This window comes from Petaurus breviceps, unplaced genomic scaffold (genome assembly GCF_028583685.1).
Source record: "Petaurus breviceps papuanus isolate PSGF00001 unplaced genomic scaffold, PetGlider_PUasm1.0 37, whole genome shotgun sequence".
NCBI classification, from domain to species: Eukaryota; Metazoa; Chordata; class Mammalia; order Diprotodontia; family Petauridae; genus Petaurus; species Petaurus breviceps.
In genome coordinates this window covers 101,357,445-101,378,875 of record NW_027186296.1, presented here as the reverse complement: position 1 = coordinate 101,378,875, position 21,431 = coordinate 101,357,445, and the positions used below count along the sequence as shown (strand labels likewise).

The 21,431-nt window shown below is 37.6% G+C and overlaps 2 protein-coding genes across 4 annotated transcripts in view; one reads left to right on the top strand and one right to left on the bottom strand.

Annotated features, from left to right (window-relative positions):
• The window catches only part of BUB3 (BUB3 mitotic checkpoint protein), a 555,213-nt gene that overhangs the window by 323,593 nt on the left and 210,189 nt on the right, over positions 1 to 21,431 (bottom strand). The gene's annotated exons all lie outside the window — the stretch shown is intronic.
• Positions 576 to 21,405, top strand: CUNH10orf88 (chromosome unknown C10orf88 homolog). The gene is made up of 6 exons (XM_069099163.1): positions 576 to 929; positions 3,504 to 3,707; positions 9,754 to 9,823; positions 11,675 to 11,881; positions 12,866 to 13,338; positions 17,497 to 21,405. The coding sequence occupies exons 1-6, from the start codon at positions 742 to 744 to the stop codon at positions 17,729 to 17,731; spliced, it is 1,377 nt and encodes a 458-aa protein (XP_068955264.1). The 5' UTR covers positions 576 to 741; the 3' UTR covers positions 17,732 to 21,405.

Here is a 21,431-nt window from a genome sequence, read left to right as displayed (position 1 = left end):
TCTCAGAGTTTTTGCACAAGTTATCTCTCATGTCTAAAAGGAGCTCCTTCCTCACTCCTGCCTCAGAATCCCTAGTTTCTGTCCAAATTCAGGTTAAATGCCACTTCTATAGTTGAAATCCCCAATGTTGCGAGTGCCCCTCCCCCATTCATATATATGTATATATATATATATATATATATATATATATACACACACACATAGATAGCTACATATATATCCCATTGGCCTGATGTTTGACCTTCCCCCCTTCTACCCAGTAGAATAAGCATTTTGAGAGCAGGGGACGTGTGCCTCTATATCCCAATAAAGGCTTAATAAAGGATGGTTGAAGGAATGAATGAATGAGCACAGAACAGGTTGGAAAAAAACGCTGGATGGGGAATGCGCATGCCCTTTCTTTTAGCTCCTCCCCCTCTCTTGTTCCCACGGCTAGTTCTGTGGAACCGGGAGGCCAAGGAGAACGGTCGTACGCATGCGTAGCTCACGGCGCCTGGTTCACGTGATCTTCTCTCAGCCGGCTAGGGCTAGCTAAGGTATCCGGAAGTGGCTTTTTCGCTGGGGAACTCTACCCGGTCTGAAACACGTGCTCACGAAAGGGAGGTTCCTTTAGCCCCTGCCCCGGTCGGTTCGGTCCCGGGTCGGGGTGGGGGTGGGGCTGGGCCGGCCCAGCCAGGGCGGAAAGGGAACGGTTGGCTTGGGAGGCAGAGGTGGCTTCGGCCTGAGGGGCCTGAGGGCTGCATGGAGCCGGGGGCCGAGGACTTCGGGGAGGCTCCCCGCTTGGTGGCCTCATCCTCCTGGGAGGCCCCTCAGCGGTGCTTGGGCCAGAGCCTGCGCCTGGCCTTGGTGGGCCTCGGAGGCCACGGCGGCGGTGGCGGCGGCGACGGCGACGGCTGGGAAGAGGAGGTGCTGGGGCCGCCGGCGCCGGGGTGAGTGAGGGGACGTGGACACCCCTCCCCTGGATGCCCGGCTCCCGAGGCCACATATGGGAGACTGGGGGAGGGGCGAGGAGGGTGATCCAGGGCCTTCCCGTGAGCCACCTTTCCTAGCGTCGGGACCCATGGGAAGGCGAGGGAGGGGCTCGGGGAGTGTGTGCACAGGTGTGTGCGGACGGGTGTATGTGTGCTGGGGTGCACGGGTGCATGTCTGTGTATTTGTGCACAGATGCATATGCATGTGCATGCATACTCATGCTCATTCATAGGTGCTTGCATGTATGTGGGTAAGTGTGTGCACATGTGGATATGACCTGATAACTATAATAGAAAGCACCTAACTTCAAACCACTCCCCGAAACTCCGACCCGTCTCACCTCGCAGGTAAAGACGCAGGCTCAGATCTCACCCCAGACCCCTTATGCGGGACGCCTTTCCCTGCCCTTCTTAGTGCTAGTGCTCAGCCTCTGTGATGGTTGGTTTGTACAGGTGTTTCTGTTAGACTGCGAGGTCCTTGAGATAAGATAAGGACTTGGTGCCTTTTTGTATCCAGCAGTTGAGCAAGGTGCCTGGCTCATGGGGGGCATTAATACGTGTTTGTTGCCGCACTCAGACTGTCTCTGTATTCCCAGTACCGAGCGCCGACCCTGGTGCAGAGTGCATCATTAATGCATGTTTGTGGGCTGACTTGAATGGACACATTCCTGGTCACGCAGCGGATAAGTGTAGGAGCAGGGTTCGGAGCCTAGATCACCTCTGGCTACAGGTCCAGCGTTCTTTCCAGACAACGTAGATGTGTACTCATGCCTATGTGTGTTACATATGTGTATAGTTTGCATTACATAAATATACTTGTGTAACCTATAAATTATATTGATTGTGTTTGTGTAGGATGTAATTACATAGTGTATTGTATGTGTATATACATATATAAACACTGTGTATATACATATATTTGTGTATTTGTAGAAAGAGTGAGAGTGTATTTCTCTTGTGTGTACACAATTCCACTTTTTATCAGTATGACCTGGGTCCAATCACTTAACCTCCTCAGCTTTGTCATCTTTAAAATAAGGAGGTTGAGCATATATGGACTAATGAATGTAGTGTTGGACCTGGAATTTGGAATCAAAAGCCTGGATCCAAATATTCCCTGTAACCGTACCTTGTGTAATCCTGGACAACTCATTTAACTTCTTGCTGAGCCCCCAATTCTTGATTTGTAAAATGGGGATAATAAGACTTGTGGTGCCTACTTCTAAGGTTATTTTACAACTCGTATGAGTTAATTTACATAAAGTACTTTGCGAACTTTAAAGTTACATTTATGTCAGTAATATGGTCCCTTACTATGTTAAATACCATGATCACACACACACATGTACACAGTACACAGAGGGGATTCAGTAACCAGCTACCATTTTCGTGATAACAGCTCACATTTTTGTTGAGCTTTACAGCTGACAGAATTTTACCTCACAGAAGGTAGCATGGTTTAGTGGAAAGAATTAGACAGGTTCACAACTCAGCTCTGCTTCTTTCTTCACCTATATATCTTTGGGAAGTCATTTTATTTCTTCAGGCATGATATTATGGAAAGAATGATGGACTTGGAGACAGAAGAAAAATAGGTCACCTACTAGCTGTGTAGTCACTTAACCTTCCAGTGTCTCAGGATGATGGGCTCATTTTAACAGAATACCAGTATGGTTAACTCTGGAGCCGGAGGGTCAGATAAGGTACTATATGTAAAGTGCTTTGCCCACCTTAAGGTGCTTCTTGTATCAGCTCTTCTATTATACTTGCTAAAATTTCCTCATCTCTAAAGCAGGGGAGTAGATAGGATGATCCCTGTGATCCCTTTTAGCTTAAAATCCTTTAATGTTATAAAGCCTGTGAGGTAGGTAGGGCAAGTTTAATCCCCATTTTACTGATGAGGTTCAGTTTGATTAAAAATATTCCTTGCCCAGTGTCAAGTAGTAAGTGGCAAGGCTGGATCTCACGTTCCTCTGATTTCAAGTCCATTACTTTTTGTCCCCTGTGCTTGCCGTGAATGTGTTTTTCTACAGTATGTCATTACATGCTCATATGTTTCACTCCCAGCTTCTTCAGTAAAAAACTTGCCATGTCCATTCTTCACTCCTTTCTGAAATAACACTTAGAAGGTATTCCTAAATTCACAATAGTTCTTGACTTCTTAGATTAGACCTATTTTACAGAGGAGGAAACAGCCCAAGAGAGTTTGCAGTTTTTCTTAAGGGAAGTAGGTATGTGTGTATTCATGGCCACTTGTTTAGTTTCCAAAAAGTAACTTCTTTCTCTCATGGAATTGGAAAGGACCTTATATTTTTCTGTTGCTTCCCACCAAGAGAAAAGGAAGACAGGAAAAAGGATGAATACAGGGAATTAGAAAAGTGGTATCCCCAGTGAAACTAGTAGTTTATCATCCTGGGCTAGAGGTATAGTTTTTAACTTGTGGGCAGAACTTGGTATTAAAAACTCAAAAGTTGTGATATCCAATAATAACTCATACTGTTAACTAAATATACATTATAAACAATCTTTCAGTGAGGATCTTGTGCTTCTGAAGAGGAAAGTGGACAGTGAAGATGAAAGTTTCTGCTTCCTATACCTGAATTGTAATCCTCACAGATGTGAAGAAATAGTTTCACTTGGGATTTTAAGTGAAGCCAGGAATATGGAAGTATATGCCAGAGAGGAATATTGTGGAACCAGTAGAGGAGAGAATGTTTGTGCTATCCAGCGTAACAGGTTTGTGCCTTCAAAATTTGAAGTTTTTAAAAATCTTTTTCTTATATTTTAATTATCCCAGCTCTTTGACTAATCATTGACCCTGAAGTCAATATCAAATTCATATTCAAATGCTTACTGAGAAAGAGCACACATGGTTCTTTTGGGGTTAAAAAAGTGTACTGAAAAATCTGCATTTTGGAGATTAAAAGGGATTTTAGAATTTATATTCCCAGCCACTCCATCAATTACATATAGCTAGTGATGTCATCCAAATCAGGACCCAGGTCTCCCAACTGTGACTCTAATGTTCTTTACACTTTTTCATACAGCCTCTAGTTTTCAAATGGGTTGTGGTCTAAAAGTTTACTTGCAAGTTGGTTGTAGCGCCAATGCAATATTTACAGCACCCAAGATCACGATAAAGAACATGACTATAAATATTACATGACATTTGATAGCAAAATATAACAGACTTCATCTAGAGGACAGCACTGAAGCATTTATTTAGATACCAGAAAACAACTCCAAAACCAGTAAGCCAAATTCATCGTACTACCAAAGATATTAAGAAGCCATAATAACACTGAGAGCCACACCATCCTTTAGCCTTCCAATAAACCAATACAAGATCATTATTTACTCAAAAACCTCTCCTTTTCTGAGCACCTCTCTCTCCCACCATCTCTCTGGCTCTGACTCCCAGCTTCCTGTGGGCTCTGCTTCCCTTCAGCAAACTCCTTCCATCACAGGCTCCATGTGACTACATTCAGTCTATTAGGGGGCAGAGTTTACTTTCAAAGCAAGGGAGGTCTTTAAATTCCCCTAGGTGTATTAAGGGGCAGGGAAGATCTTTAAAATCACATTCCCATTATATTTGTTTAGAACTTGAAATGCTTTTCCCCATATAAACAACATCCTATGTGTTGGTTAAGTTTCTACATTTCTGCATTATTCTACAAAAGCCTATTTAACCCAATGCAGCTGAATGATAGTATTTTCCAGTTGTTTCTATGGGATGATGATGTATACTGAGATCATTTAGCAAACTGGGAAATCAGAAAGGTCCTAGTCTTTAGTTCCCTTTCCAGGTAACAGTAGTCTTTTTTCTTTTCTCTAAACAGAGTCTGGCAGGCTTCCTCTCCCTGTGCTTGAATAATTTCATCCTGTCATTCTCTTTTCCCTTTGTTCTTGCCTTTTTTTTTTTTTCTCCTGGAGAGAAACAGGGACCTCCCGCTGTGACAGGCAAGTAATATAAGGAATTAGAGGCAGGACATTCTTGCCATATATGTAATGTTTGTAAGTTGAACACTCCTGTCTCATGAACATGCTGCTCTTTAGAAACCTAAAATCTACTAGGAGAAATAAGATAGTTACGCAGAGTCCTATATACTAGATGATTTTATACCGTGAAAGATTTATAATTTCCTTCCTATATGATTACTTTCTCCACTAATACAGACTAGAGCTTCTCCAGTCAAAAACCATTAAGTGCCTGCTTTGTACCTCAGGTCTTGTGCTAAGTGCTGGGAATACAAAGAAAGGCAAAAATGGTCTCTGTCCCTGGGGAGCTGGTGTTCTGATGAAAGACACAACATGCAAATAATTGTGCATATGGAAGGGAATCTCAGGGAAGACACTATGGGGGTGGGGCCTCCTGGAGAAAGTAGAATTTTAGTCTCAGCCAGGGAATCCAGGAGGGAGAACATTCTCAGCATGGCTAAGGAAGAGTGAAAAGGTATGGGGGAGAAAAGGGAAAAGCGTATATAGGGCCTACTCCGTGCTAGGCATTATGTTGAACCAGGCTGAGGAGGCTACGGCCTCAAGGCCATATGTGGCCTCTGGGTCCTCACGTGCGGCCCTTTGACTGAATCTGAGCTTCTTTGTTTTGTGAAGTTTGGATTCAGTCAAAGGGCCTCACTTGAGAACCTAGAGAGCCACGTGTGGCCTCGACGCTGCAGGTTCCCTAACCCTGTGCTAAGCTCTTTACAAATATTATTTCATTTGAGCCTCACAGCTACCCTGGGAGGTTGGTGCTATTTTTATCCCCACTTTATAATTGAGGAAACTGAGGTAAACAGAGATAACGTGCCTGCCTCAGGCTCTCACAGCTAATAAATGTTTGAGATGATGTTTGACTTAGGTCTTCTGGCTGGTAAGCCTAGGGAAGTGCGAACAGCAAGTAGACCCATGTAGTTGAATTGAATGTGGAGAGGGGAGTCAAGTGAAAGATTTGAAAGATATAAAGGGGTCTGGTGGCTGGGTTATGGAAAGACTGAAACACCTAGCATACCGTTGGGGGAGTTCATTGGGCTAACTGGAAAATAATTTGTAACTGCAGAAGAAAATTACTTAACTGTTCATCTGTATTGAATCAGAGAGCCAAACTCAACAAAGTCAGTGAGAGAAATAAATGTCCTATAACAACAGTTTTCACAATAGTGTTTTTATGAAATAGCAAAAGACCTAGGAAAAAAACTCTTTATTAGGCATTGGCTGAACAAATTGGTTTATGCATGTTATGGTTTATTATTTTACCACAAGGAATGATGAAAATGAGTAATGTAGAGAAACATGAAACCTGTACAAATGGTGAAGAAATCAAAACCAGAACAATTTACGTAATGACTGTGATATAAATTAAGACATCATTAAAAACCTTCACAATTCAAATCAATGCAATGACATTTTCTGGTTCCAGAGGAATGATGTTTCTTTTCTTTTCTTTTTTTTGGCCTTTTGGAGGGCAATTGGGGTTAAGTAACTTGCCCAAGGTTACACGGCTAGTTTTTTTGTGTGGGTATTAAGTGTCTGAGGCCAGAACTGAACTCGGGTACTCCTGACTCCGGGAATGATGTTTCTTTTGGTAGATGTGGAATGTTACTTGGTTAGTACCAGTTGTGGAATCAGGTGGTTTGCCTAACTTTCAATTGTTACTGTGGCAGGGTGTGGGGGAGTTACTGGGAAGTGATTATAGCATAAAAACAAAATGAATCAAAATACATTAAAACAAGGAAAATGAGTGCCAGGCTAAGGAATTTGAGCTTTGTTGACTTCCATTAGTAGGCAGTGGGGAATCATTAAACATTGAGGGAGAGGAAGGGGCAAGAATGACTTCTGGTGTTTTTTGCCATATGGATTGGAAAGGGGAGATAATAGAGTTTAAGCAGCATTTTCTGACTTAAAGTCAGTAAAAGAGAGTTTGAGATGCCAATAATGATCCTTCAATTTTACTTTTAATTCTCTTTTTAAAAAAATTTCCATTAAATTTTGAAGTCAAAAGTTTTGTCATTGTGGCATATGCCCAATAAGTCTTACCCAGCTAGAACAGTGTTCCTTGTGAGTATTAACCTGGCTGAAGGATAATTAATGTTTTGTTCACAGTAGCGCTTTTTTCCTTTTTATTTCTTGTTTTGGGGATGTTTATTATTTTATTTTTCCCCCAATTACATGGAAAAATAATTTTTAACATTTTTTTTTTAAATTTTGAATTCCAAATTCTTCCCCCCCCATTGAGAAGTGAAGCAATTTGATGTAGGTTATACATGTATAGTCATGCAAAACACATTTTCATATTAGCCATGTGATAAAAGAAAACACAGCCCAAAAGAAGACCATAATAAGAAAATTAAAGTTAAAAAATAAGTTTTGATTTACATTCAGACTCTTATCAGTTCTTTCTCTGGAGATGGCTTAGCATTTTTCCTCATAAGTCCTTCAGAATTGTCTTGTATCATTGTACTTCTGAGAATAGCTAAGTCATTCACAGTTGATCATTGTGCAGTATTCTTGTTACTGTGTATAGTGTTCTGGTTCTGCTGATTTCATTTTAAATGAGTTCATGTTAAGTCTTTTCCAGGCTTTTCTGAGTCCTTTTTCTTTTTTTTAATGTCTTTGGGATACAGACCTCATAGTGGTATTACTGAGTCAAAGGGTATTGCATGGGTTTTATTGCCCTTTGGTCATAGTTCCAAATTGCTCTAGAGAATGTTTGAATCAGTTCACAACTCCACCAAAAGTACACTAATGTGTGTCTTGATTTTCCCACATCCCAACCAATATTTGTCATTTTTCTTTTCTGTCATATTAGCCAATCTTACAGGTATGAGGGGTGGTACCTCAGAGTTGTTCTAATTTGCATTTGTCTAATCAGTGATTTAGAGCATTTTTTCATATGACTATTTAACTTTGATTACTTCATGTGAAAACTGTTCACTTTGGCCATTTATCATTTGGGGAGTGGCTCTTATTTTTATAAATTTGACTCAAATCTGTATATCAGGCCTGTACAACCTATTGTCTGCCAAAATATTTTGGGCAGCCCACAAAAAATATAGAGGGAAATAGCTTCTACATTTTTCGCAGTCTGCCTGAAATCCTTTGGCGGGCCACAGGTTGTGCAGGCCTGCTATGTATATTTGAGAAATGAGGTCTTTATCAGAGAAGCTTTCTGTAAATGGGTTTTGCCCTGTTTATCCTTCTCTCCTCCCCGCCCCCAATCCATCTTCCCTTTATTACTCCCCCCACTTCTCTTACTCCTTTCCTCTACTGTTCTCTTGTAGGTTCACATAGATTTCTATACCCAGCTGAGTGAATATGTTATTCATTCTTTAAGCCAGTTCCAGCGAGAGTAAGGTTCAGGTGCTTCCGCTCTCCCATTTTCCCCTCCATTGTTAAAGCTCTTTTGCACCTCTTTTAAATGAGATAATTTACCTATTCTATTTCTCCCTCCCTTTCCCCTTCCTCCAGTGCATTTCTCTTTCTTGTCCCTTAATTTGATTTTTGTAGATATCATCCCATAATTTTAACTCACACCCCTGTCCTCTCTCTTTGTTTATTCCTTCTAATTGTCCTATTAAGGATAAAGATCTTAGGAATTTACAAATCTCAGGTTTTTTTTTCCTTAGCCATTACATCTTCCATTATTTCAGTCATCTCTTTTCAGATAACTTCCAAGTCATTGCAGGCATCGGACAATGCCTGATATACACCAGGTGCTTAATAACTGATTTTTCTCTTTCTTCCCTTTGTCCCCCTGTCCTTAAGTTCCAAATTTTTAACTCATCTCAAAAGGCTTTCACCTAGATTTCCCATCCACCCCTGGAGTTTATGTGAATAATACCAAAATCATCATCATCCTCCTCAGACCTTCCCCTCTCAGTTTCCTTATTTTTGTATATGGCACCATCATTCTCTCAGTTTTCAATATTCAAAACATTGACTTCATCTTTGATTTATCCTTTTCCCTTATCCCTACATCTGGTCAGTTTCCAGGGTGTAACTTCTACCCTGACAATATTTCTTGAATCCAACACCTCTTTTTTACTCCCTCTTCAATCCTTTAAATTGCCTCTTTGTGTTCTAGCTTCCTTTTTTGATTTATTCTTCACAGTGTAGTGCCAAATTAATCTTCCTAATGCATAGTTCTTATCATCCTTTTCTGGCTTAAAAATCTTAAGCAATTTCCCCATTCCTTAGTGAATAACACATAATTTTCCTTGGGACATGCATGGCATTGAAGGTTCTTCTTAGTCTGGGTCCAAGCCACCTTTCTAATTTAAAATTTCACAGTTTTTTGTTTTTTTCAGTCATGTCCACCTCTTTGTGACCCCATTTTGGATATCCGCAGTGGGTAGAGTGCTGGACTGAGTGCTGGGACTTCTCTTCCTGAGTTCAAATCTAGCCTCATATACTTACTAGCTGTGTGAGCCTGGGCAAGTCATTTAACCTTATTTGCCTTAGTTTCCACATCTATAAAATGAGCTGGAGAAGGAAATGGCAAACCACTCCAATATCTTTGCCAAGAAAACTCAAAATGGTGTCAGGGAGACTTGGACATGACTGAAAAACCTAAACAACAACAACCCATTAATTAACTTCTCTGATGCAGCCAAATTCAAAGACTTTCTGATTTCCTCCTTGCCCGTCTCCATCTTGAATCAGTGACGTAGTGTTAGGAAACAGTCCCAATATTTTTTAAACGTTGGTTCATTAACATTTAACTTTAAAATGTAAACTCTTAAACAGTGATAAAGCATGGAATAAAACATGTTTCTTTTTTTTTTAGTGAAAACGAAATTACTTTGTATAAGAAATACCTAAAATTAGAATGTCCTACAGACCATTGTAAAATTAAGGTAAGACATTTCATTGACATAATTTTAAAGGATTAATTTTAACTTTTAAAATTACTATTTTAATTTTTCATTTTGGTGCAGTGACTAAAATGTTGGCAATAGAATCAGAAAGTCCTGAGTCTGAATCCTGCCTCACATGCTTATTGGCTGTATGCTTCTGGGCAAGTCACTTAATCTCTCTTAGCCTCAATTTCCTCATCTGTAAAATGGGGATTTTACTACCTCACAGGGTTGCTGTGAAAATCAAATGCAATAATGTGTGTAAAACACTTCATAAGACTTAAAGTGCAAAATATATGTTAACTGTTACCATTAGCTTTTTTAATTGAATTAGGTTTACTTAATTTGGGACAGCCAGTTGATGCAGTGGGTAAAGTGCTAGCCCTGGAGTCAGGAGGACGTGAGTCGAGCCTCAGACACTTAACTTACTGTGTGACTTTGGGCAAATCACTTAACCCTGTTTGCCTCCGTTTCCTCATCTGTAAAATGAGCTGGAGAAAGAAATGGCAAACCCTCCAGTATCATTGCCAAGAAAACCCTAAATGAGATCACAAAGAGTTGGACACAACAAAGTGACTAAACAACAACCACTCAATTTTTGTTTGAAGCAATGAAAAAATTTAGGAAGTTTTTTTCCCTAAAATACCTTTATTTTTTGCTTGGATTTTTGAGCTGTTAGTATATGTAATATTTGTATTTTTGTGACCAGTCAGATGTGTTTTGAAGGGTACTGAAAGAATATGCTTTTACCTTTATTTACTTGGTATACTCTGTAGTTCTGTAAGGAATTTTTTTTTTTTAAGCAATCGGGGTTAAGTAACTTGCTCAAGGTTACACGGCCAGTTATTTCTGGGTGTGGTGGTAGCCTGGATTTGATCCCAGGTCATCCCGACTCTGGGGCTGGTGCTCTTACTCGCTGAGCCACCTGGCCGCCCTTGTCTGTAAGGAATTCATAAGAAAAAATGAACATGGTTTGATAGGATTCACTGTAGGACAACAAAATATTAAGGAGTTGAGGGCTGCTTTATTCAGACCATAGGAAAAAGATTAGAACTCCTCAGGCTAGAAAGTTCATATAATCTTTTTTGAATCAAATGGATTCCAACTTTTTTTTTTTAAGTATATCCTATGAGGTTCTCCTAGAACCTTGAGAAAGTTAAGGACAAATAAAAGGAATTAATATTTCACATAGCCAATATGAAACTTTATGTAACTCATTACTTTCAAGTGGTAATATTGATTGAAATTATTATAAACAGTTGTAACCAGAGGATCTTAACCTGGATTCCATAAGCTTGAGGTGTTTTTTTGTTTGTGTCATTTTTTTTGCGAGGCATCCAAAATACTTGAGATACTGAGGTGTCCTTAACTTTTTGAGGCTGAGGAATGATAAACTTGCTTTATAAAAGAACAACCTTCACCAACATAATCCTTTATATTAACTAAACCAAAATATTGAACCAGACGAACTGTGTCTCAGACCCACTTATAGCAGTTATGGTGTTAAAACATTGTCTTATATACTGAAATCTCATTGTAATGTTGTCAAAAGATATCCTGCAGTTGACCCAACTTAAAAGGAATCCTTTTGGAGATTTTGGTAGATAAACCTCCTGAATAGGATCAAAGACAGGCTGCTCTTATATTAAATTTTACTCTGTGTAGTAGCTTAGTAGCAAGTTTGAAAGTTATCAGGGATGGGATAAATAAGAACTGTAATTGATATTAAAATAGTTGAAACAAATATTAAAAAATGGAAAAATTCATTTTTGTAATGTGTAGACATTATTTCAGCTATGTTAAAATGTATAACTATTTCATTCTAATATTCTAAAAAACTTTTTTTAACAGCTTCTCTCTTTTGGTGATAAACAAAGTATATTTGTGAGTAAAATTGTAGTCCAATTAAGGGCAGTTTCTGCAAATTCTTCAACAAGCTTTCCTGCTCTAGGATCAAGGATAGATCTAGACAGAGTTCAAACCATGATGGAATCCATGGGGTCAAAATTATCACCAGGTGCTCAACAACTTATGAACATGGTTCGATTTCAACAGCGGGTGAGTCATCATACCATAGTATTAGTATACTGATTAGAAATTAATGGAAAATTATGTGAATAGATGGGTCTTTGACTCTAGAAATCTTCGTATAATGTCCCTTTTAAACATTGATTTAGCGGTTGCTTTTTAGGGACTTATAAAAAAATCATATCCATTGTCTGCTTTTAGAATATGTTATCTAGATATTACTTTCTAATGAATTAGTCATTTTTATGGATTAAAATTGAAATTTTAAAGACTAGGTTGGAGAAGAAACTATGGTAACTCAGAGATAGAAGATGTTTTAGGGGCCTTAGCTTTTTAAGTTCAAACTTGCCAGGTCTGTTTTGTTTCACCATCAGAGCAACACTTAATAAAATGCTCCATAATACCAATTGATAGCTTTATAGTCATTTTCTTTAAAAAAAAAATTCATAGTTCAAAAATAAGAATAACATCGCAAAAATATCTCTTTGGTATTTAGTTTCTTGTGTCAAAAAGATAGTTTGAAGTAGGAGGAATTGGTCACATACACGTACAGCTTGTACTTGTTATAATCATATAGTATTGTAGTAGTAATAGCACTGACATTATATATATATAATATTTTATACATATATAAAATATTATGCATATAATAACCACATTTTAAGATTGGTTATATGTATACTACCATAAACCTATTACTGCGAGGTTTTGCATCTATACAAAAAATAATTGTGAGCTTTGCATCTTCCCTGAATAAGAAAAAGTGACTTTTCAGAAGAGGGCCAGAGAGTTACCCTAAAAGTAATTCATGGTTAACATTACGTTTTTATAATTGGGCAGTTATAGAATCATAGTAGAACTAGAAAGGACCTTAGGTCATTTTCAGAAAACTGCCTTTAGATTGACTCACCCAAATGAAAACTCTTACTATGGTGATGGAGCTAATTAAAACTGTAAAACTTCAACAGTATTTTCGTTTAAAATATATGTATGTATATTTTTATTTCCCGTTAGAATTGTATTCCTTTTGGAGAGCAACTTCAGTGCATCTTGGGAAAGAAAGAACCAGCTGTTTTTGGAGATGAACATCTGCTTGATGGGTTGCACAAGTCAGCAGCTTCAGGAGTATTAGACAAGTCATCTACTACACCCTTTCCTTTTAAGTCTGGATTGACATCTGGAGCAGTCACTAAAGACATAAAAGCTTACATTGACAAGAGCACTGATCTGCCTGCCAGAGGGAATCATCCAGACCTTGAAGAATGTAAAAGTATACAGCAGAACAGGGTTCTTCCTGAAAACGATCTTAAGTTTGTAGTGTCTTCTTGGTTGCAAAAGAAAGCAAATGATAACTCAAATACACCTAGTTCCGAGCTGCTTCCTTTTCTTCAAAACTTGTGTAGTCAAGTAAACCATCTCCGTGTAGGAGATAAAAATAAGCCTCAGGGAAACAATACAAAGCCAAATGAAGGCATTGTGAGCGTTGGGTAAGTCATAAATTATAACGTTGTAGTTTTGGGCATGATGACTGGAGAGAAACTGATTTATGTCATTTAGTTTTCTGTGGCACATCATCATTTAATGGTTTGTGTTCATAGCAGCGCTATGTGTATGTGCACAAAATTATTCATTATTCATTTTTTAAATGAATATTAAGTATTAGGCTGTGTGAAACTCTTAAAGGGAATACAAAGATGATTAAGGTATTATTTCTAACCTCTGAGGAGTTTCATTGTAATAGCTGACTTTTATTGAGTTCTTCAAGGTTTTACAGAGTGCTTTGCATAAGTAATTTACACACCTATATTATGAGCCAGCTAGTACAGGTATTATTAATAGTATAGAAATGTAAGTAACTGCTTATTTTTTTATTTTTTTTTGCTTTTTGGAGGGCAGTTGGGCTTAAGCGACTTGCCCAAAGTCACACGGCTAATAAGTGTGTCAAGCGTCTGAGGTCACATTTGAACTCAGGTCCTCCTGACTCCAGGGCCAGTACTCTATTCATTGTGCCACCTAGCTGCCCCTGCTTATATTTTTATCATCCTGATTTTACAGAGGATGAAACTAAGACACAAAGAGGTTAGGTTGATTTGCTCTTGGTTATAGTGTGAGGGACTATCCAAAGCAGAATGTGAGTCCAGCTATTCCCAGATTCCCAGGCCCACTATTCTCTTTTATTATACTGTGCTGCCTCTTTAGCTTATCATGTAGTATGAGAAATGAAACAAATACAACCATAGCACAAAACAGACTATGAAATCCATATGACTGGTCTAGTGCCTTGACATTCAGAAAAGAGAGCAGTCGCTTCTGGTTGTGAGGTTACTTTTAAACTGGACCTCAAAGGAGGTAGATTTTCCTCATATAAACTTTTTTTTAAATAGCTTTTGTGTTTATATTTCCTTCATTTCTGAATACCTCTCTCCTTATCCTTCACAAGTAAGCTGTCTCATATCAAAGAATACAGAAATAAAGAGGGAGAAGATGCTTCAACAAACCAAAACATTTATTTCTTCACCTCTGCAAAAAAGGGGAGGGAATTACATTGTTTCAACTATTTTGTGGTAAAACTTGGTCATTGAAATTATACAGCCTTCAGTTCCTGATTCTTTTTATACTTTGACATTGCTTTTCTGAATTCTTTATATTTGACATTTCTTAGAACCCAGTAATATTCCATAATATTCATGTACCATAGTTTCTTTAGCCATTCCCTAACTGTTGGGCATCTAAATTGTTTCCTTTTTTTTTTTTTGCTACTGGGTAGGCTTTTCAGTGGAAAATATGGGTGTTAGAAAAGTTCACAACCAGAAAGTGTAGAGGCATGAAGGTAGAGGAATGGGCAAGACATTCCGGAAATGACAGTTTAGTTTCTCTGGAGCACAGGGTTCATGAAAGGAAGAAGATTGGGAAAGGAGTCTAGTCTGGAGCCTGATTTTATACCCCTTTAATACTAGGGGTTCAGACTTTTATAGGCAATAGGGAGCCAAGGACGTTTTTAGAGTTAGGAGAATGATGTGATCAAAGCCAGAGATTAGGAGGATTAATCTTGCATCAGTCTGTATTTGAAGGTGGTCAGGGCAAACCAGAGTCAGGGAAACAAGGTTAGGAAGCTACTGCTGTAGTCCAGGGGAGAAAGAAAGGCCTGAGGTGTGATTGTGGTGGTGAGTATAGTTACTACAGAAGTAGATTTCGTCGTACTTGTGGATTGATTGGATGTGGCAGACAGAGGAAAGAGTCAAAAATAATTTGAGTTTTGGAATTTGGATGATGGGGGAGTGGTACTGTTATATAGAAATTAGAGAGAGGAAGGAGGGAGGTAAATGGAGTAGAGGATGATAATTTTTTTTTTTCTCTACACACAGTGGGAAAATCCAAAATTCCAAAAATATATAAACTAGATGATTTATATGTCACTTCTTTTTAGGTTTAGCTTCTATTTTGTTATTTGTTTTATTTTTTTCGTTGGGTGGTTGGAAAAGGGGAAAGGGCAGTAAATTTCCTTTGACGGGTCATGTCTGACTTAGAATTTCAGAATCATCAAAAAGCATTTAGGTATATTATTGTGCTATCATCGTCCAGCATTGAGATGGACACCCAGGTACAATTACATTTCCATCTGCTGAGTGTTCAGCCACTGTTGGGGGTGAAGGCTTGATGGGAAGCACCTAGGCAGTTCAAAAGGTCAGAGACATGCCATGAGCTTTACTCTGCAGAGTTACAAGTACACCAAATGAGGCAGTCCTTATTTACAAACTCACCTTCTACCATAACGAGGTAATACATATGTTATGTGCAGAAGAAAGAAAATAAATACAAAGTTCTTAAAAGAAGGTAGTTTGAATACTCATGTGAGGGGGTCAGGAAAAGTGGTGCATGAGGTATATCTTACAAGGAAAAGGGGATTCTATGAGCTGGGGGTAAAGACGGTGTATTTCAAGCATGGGGGCCGCCAGTGGGAAGACACTGAGATGGGAGATGAATTGTGTGTGCTTAGAACACTAGTGTTGGCAATGTGAACACCTGTATTCAAGTCCTATCTCCATCTATAAGCTCAGTTAAGGAACGTTTGTTTCCTTATGTATAAAATTGTAGTAATCCTTGCACTAACTAGATCACATTTTTGTGAAGAAAGTGATAAGCCTTAAAGTAGTATAATAGTGACCTATTAATAGTCATATCATCATCATCATTATTGTCATTACAACAGAATAGCCTTTTAATTAAACAGTTGCATAGTGGTATAGAAGAGCAGCTGCTGAAGTAAGAAATGTGGAACAATGCTGAGACGAGGGGCAGGAAGCTCAGTGTGCGGGATAGTAGTCTAGTATATATGATTTTTTAGAAATATACACATTTTTTTGTTTCAGAACATCCCCTTTCTTCATATTACCCAGTTAGTCTAGTGATTTTAAAACAAATGTTCGAAGCTGTCCCAGACAGTTACCCACAAAATAATTTTTTAGATTTTACATCTAAACAGATGCTTCAGCCAGCTTTGGGTGGAACTACTTAGAAGAGAGATATGGAAATTTTTTTTAACCTGGGAGTTCATTTTTTTCTGAATTTTGAAATTCAAAAGGAACCTGAGAGGTTTTTAAAAGAAATGACCATGGCATGTGTTTAAATCTAAAAATTGAGGATTTTTTTTTGGTCATATTCAATTTAATGTACAGTTTTGATCATTTAAAATGTTCAAGACATTGTTAGGTACTAGAGAAACAAGGAGGGAAATGAAAAGCAGTCTCCTCAAGAAGCTTATATATACCTGCTTGGTTGGATATGTGTAATCAGACAAATAAGTAAAAGATAATTTGAGCAGGGAGAAAGCACTCAACAGCTTGGGTGACTTGAGTAGGAGGTGGCATCTGACCTGAGCATTAAAGGAAACTAAAATTTCTAAGAAGCGCACTGAGAAATAAGTTCTTTGTAAGCATAGAGAATGGTAGGAGAGGTTCAGCCTGTGTAAAGGCATGTGGAGGTAGGAGGTGGAGTGCCCATCCATACCTCTGGTGTTGGAGATGTACTCTAAGGAACAGCAAATAGGCCAGTTTGGTTAGAAGTGAGTGTGTGTGTGTGTGTTAGGGGGAGTAATGTGAAGAAAGTATGAAAAAATAGGCTTGTTGTGTCTTGTAAGTAGTAAGGAGCCCCTAAAAATATTGAAATGGGAGAACAACAGACCTATGCTTTACAGGAAGATGTTTTGATAGCTGTGTAGATGATGGATTGAAATAGGGAGAGACTAAAAACAGGAAGCCTGTAAGGAAGTTATTGCAATAGTCCAGGAGAGATGAGGGCATGAACTAGGTAGCTGTGTGAGTGAAGGGAAGGAGGTGCGATATGCAAGATGAGACGGAACCAAGCCAGATCTGGCAACTGTTGAATATGGTGGGAGTGAGATAAAAGAGTTGAAGAAACTCTAGGTATTATGAACCTGGGAGTTGTGAATGAAGGCAGGGTGAGTTTCAGGGGAAGGAACTGATTCCCATTTTGTACATATTGACTTGCCCAAGGCACATTGGACATGGTGGGAATGGGCATGGAGCTCAGAAGAGAAGTGAGGGATCTAAGTAAGAGAAGTATGTTGGCTCTTGAACAGTATGACACTAGTCAACGATAACTTAGTCTCTTTCTCTTATTTACAGAGTAGAACAGCAGCCTGTATGTTCCTACTTGGAAAAGATAATTTCTAAAAATATGGAACTAATGGAGAAGAAACTTATGGAATACATTGATCAGCGTATGTACAAACTCCAAGAGCACATAGATAATAAAGTTTTTCTCTTAATGGACTTGCTGCAAAATTCCAATTCCACATCTACCCGAGTGACACAAGAACATTATGATTCTGGAGAAAGACTCTCAAATGGCGAGCGATAACTACTTCATATTATTATGAGCAATAGATGCCTGCTAGACATATATATGCACATAAAACCCAAACCCCCAAAAGGTTTGGAGGGAAATGATTCAATTTGAAATCCTTTCAAGGGTTATTATTTGGTTAACATAAAAAAACAACCTCAGTGTTCATTTTTTTTATTGCACTTGTTACTGTAATTCTCAGCATTGTACACTAAAAGTTAACCTATTAGTGTCATAAGATATTTTTTACTAGCAATATTTTTCACTCCTACGAGACCTTACTTTTGTGGCTTTATTATTTAAAAAGCAGTTGTTTTAAAAGAGCCACTTTTAGAATTCTAATTCAGCTCAATAAAATTTACTGTGATCTCTATATACCCTTTAAAGAGAGGAACATTTTTCTATTTATATAAATGAAGACCTTAATTATTTTGTAATTTTTAAAGTTATGAAAAACTGCTTCAAAAAGAGATTTGATTGCTGTGTTGGTTTGGTTTTGTTTCTAATTGAACATTATTGGAAAATTGAATATCCTCAGACACAGAGGCTTTAAGTCTTTAAACCTAATGTGTGGGTTTCTTGAGATAGAAAACTATATCTTGTGTTTGGCATTTTAAATTAACTAACCATGGGGTCATTAAATAACCTTCAGGCCATGTTGGATGAAATAGGGCAGTAGAAATCAACATTGGCATCCCCATTGGTGGGATTGTTATGTTTGTCTCCTGTCGTCCTTAAGGAAGTCCAGTGTCCATGGTATTAATTTGTGCTTGCTAATTTTAACCCTATTCCTGATTGGTAAAGTGAGGGTCTTTATAAGTGCAGGGTCAGGTTCCTCCTTCCACAATTACCTGTTGAAGTGGCTAAATATGAAATAATGATTCTTTGTAGGATTATCAGGGTTTAAGTTAATTGGAGTCAGGGCATTGCAGGTCTCTTTGGGACACACAGTTTTCAGAATTTACTACTAGTGCATATTTTTAAGAAAATATGTTCATTTCTAAAAACAAATACATTAATTCTGAAAACCACTTATTTTAGATGAATGGGAATCCACTATCCCACATATTTGAATGGTAGGTAATATTTTTGTTTAAGGTAATTTGACTCCTTTTTAGTGAGATATGTTTCTTCTTGGTTAATACTTTTGTTGAGTTGATTCCTTAAGCAAGGGTTAAGTGATCCTAAGTCCTGTAGGATACTTATTAAAGGATGTTCATCTACAATTAAAACCCAACCAGTAAAAAAACTTTCCAACACATACTATTGTGAGTTATATTTTGAAATTAAAAGTAAAATAGAGAGACTTCTTAAAAACCCTTAGTCTAATTTTGTAAAATTATTTGGAAAAGTGAATCTGTTTTCATTAGAATGTATAAAAAACAAAATGCAGAGAGTAGCCAGCTCTCTTTTGTCCTTTTCGTGTGCAAATACCTTACCAAAAATTCTGTGTTCATCTTTTGGATTGTATTTATTTGAAACAGGCTTGGCATTATTTATTATAAAATATATACATGTATTTACCAGTAATTTTGGCGAATTTCACTCCTGTAGCCTTAATAGGGACATGGATTTCTTTGTATGGCAGTATAGTGGGCTATTCAATTTAAGATATATCTTAAAGGTGTTTCATTAAATGAAATATACTTTCATCAAAATGTCGTAGGAATTTATTGGTTTTATTAGGCTCCTTTCAGATTTATTTTAGAAATTCTCAGTATTAATTAACTGCCCAGCCCTAAAATGGCTTTTATTATGTGTTTTGGGAAAATGTTTCTCACTTGAGGATGGATACTTCCCGTCAGTAACTCTGTAGCTTCTGGTATTGGCATTCTGTTCCACGATTTCTGTATTGTCTCACTAGCATTGCTGCCACGATCCCCACATTCAGAGCCAAGACCATAAAGGAAAGGATATGTAAACTGCTGAAAGGCTGGGCCTGTTGATTTTCTTCTGTGTGGACTTGATTCTGAAATTCTTTTGTTAGAAAAAAGATATCAGATTCAGAAAAAAAGATTTTTTTGGCACAATAAATTACTTAGCAAAGTTAGACTTTTTCTAGCAAGGATGACAGTATATAAATTTTGTATGTATAAATATATACTTATATTTATACACATATGTATAAATATACATGTATGCATATGTATAAATGTGTATGTTTTCATACATGCATAGGTATGTATGTATAAATATAATATATATATATATATAAATATTTATAAATATATATGTTTATCCTTACATAGGGTAGCTAGGTGGCATAGTAGATAGAGTGCCAGACCTGGAGTCAGGAAGATGCTTCTTGAGTTCAAATATAACCTCAGACATTTACTAGCTCTGTGACCTTGGGCAAGTCACTCAGCCCTGTTTGCCTTAATTTCCTCCTCTGTAAAATGAGTTGGAGAAGGAAATGGGAAACCACTCCAGTATTTTTGCCAAGAAAACCCTAAGTGGAGTCACAAAAAGTTAGACATGACTGAACAACAACGTCCATATATATATATCCATTAATAGTCATACAAATATATATACATAGATGATAATTTGATGATAACTACTATAAACAGGAAGAACAATGGGCAAATTTTAAAATACATCACTTTCAGATCATGTATTGATTGTCAGTTTGAACTTTGCAATGAAGTTTTTCCATATAGGATTAGTTGAGCTTTGAATACAGATGGGAAATTGGACTCAGTGGAATTCAAACATAATTTTGAAATGAAAACAGTGCTCATCAATGGTAACTAAATGACTTGATGCTGTGCAGGAAAAATATTTCATAAGCAATTAACTGTCTTTGAAATGCAAACAGAATAATTTCTTTGTATGGATAATTTCTATACCTAATAGTGATTTCAAATTAATATCAAATAATTTTGCAATCAGGTGATTAAAATATTTCCAGTGAATATTCTTAACATACTCTGTGGTATATGTTTAAAAATTTGACTAGATAAAAATAAATTGATTGCCAACTGAGATGATGAACTTTTAACACTTTTGGAAGTAGTAATAACACATGGCATTCATAATTTGGATGATTTGATACTTTCTGTTTGCAAAGGATTTTTTACACATATTATCTCATTTGGTTCTTGGAGCAGTTCTCAAAGGTAGATAGAACATGGATCGCCCTCCTTTTACAGATGAGGTAACGTTCAAACACAGCTAAGATCTAGTGTACTTTACTATGGTGATATGCGAGGTTCATTCCTATCTAGATTATTTTCCTTGGACTTTTAATAATAAATCATTGTTTTATCTTCAAAGATGCTTTGTTTTTCCTTCCAAATTTTCAAGGCCTTACAGGTCTGTACAGGTCCTAATTCCTAGGCAATTTGGAGCAGAGAAGGAAATTGGCCTTGAGACAATACTTAGTCAAAGCCTTTTTTTGGGGGTGGGGAAAGGGAGGGTTGGTAGAACCTTCCAGAACTTATGCCACCAACAGAGCCTTCAAAGATTCAGGGACACCTCTGTTCCTTGGGGAGGTAGCAGGATGACATTTTAGTAGAGGATTGAAATATTCAAGTGAAATACTGCAAATTTAATTAAAATCATACAGTTCTGATGGAGTTTTGTATGGAATATTTAAAATGTTTTGATATCTTTGTTAGTAATTTGCAAATAGAGAAAATAGTTTAAAAATTTATTGACATTTTGAAAATAAAACCCCTGATAACTCATTTGTAACTTTGTCAAAATATTTCTG

Bases quoted from the DNA above. Each gene is read 5' to 3' on its own strand.
- CUNH10orf88 (XM_069099163.1), top strand. From the start codon at position 742: ATGGAGCCGGGGGCCGAGGACTTCGGGGAGGCTCCCCGCTTGGTGGCC. The intron at 930-3,503 runs GTGAGTGAGGGG...ACAATCTTTCAG, and splicing joins CTGGGGCCGCCGGCGCCGGG to TGAGGATCTTGTGCTTCTGA. The intron at 3,708-9,753 runs GTTTGTGCCTTC...TTTTTTTTTTAG, and splicing joins TGTGCTATCCAGCGTAACAG to TGAAAACGAAATTACTTTGT.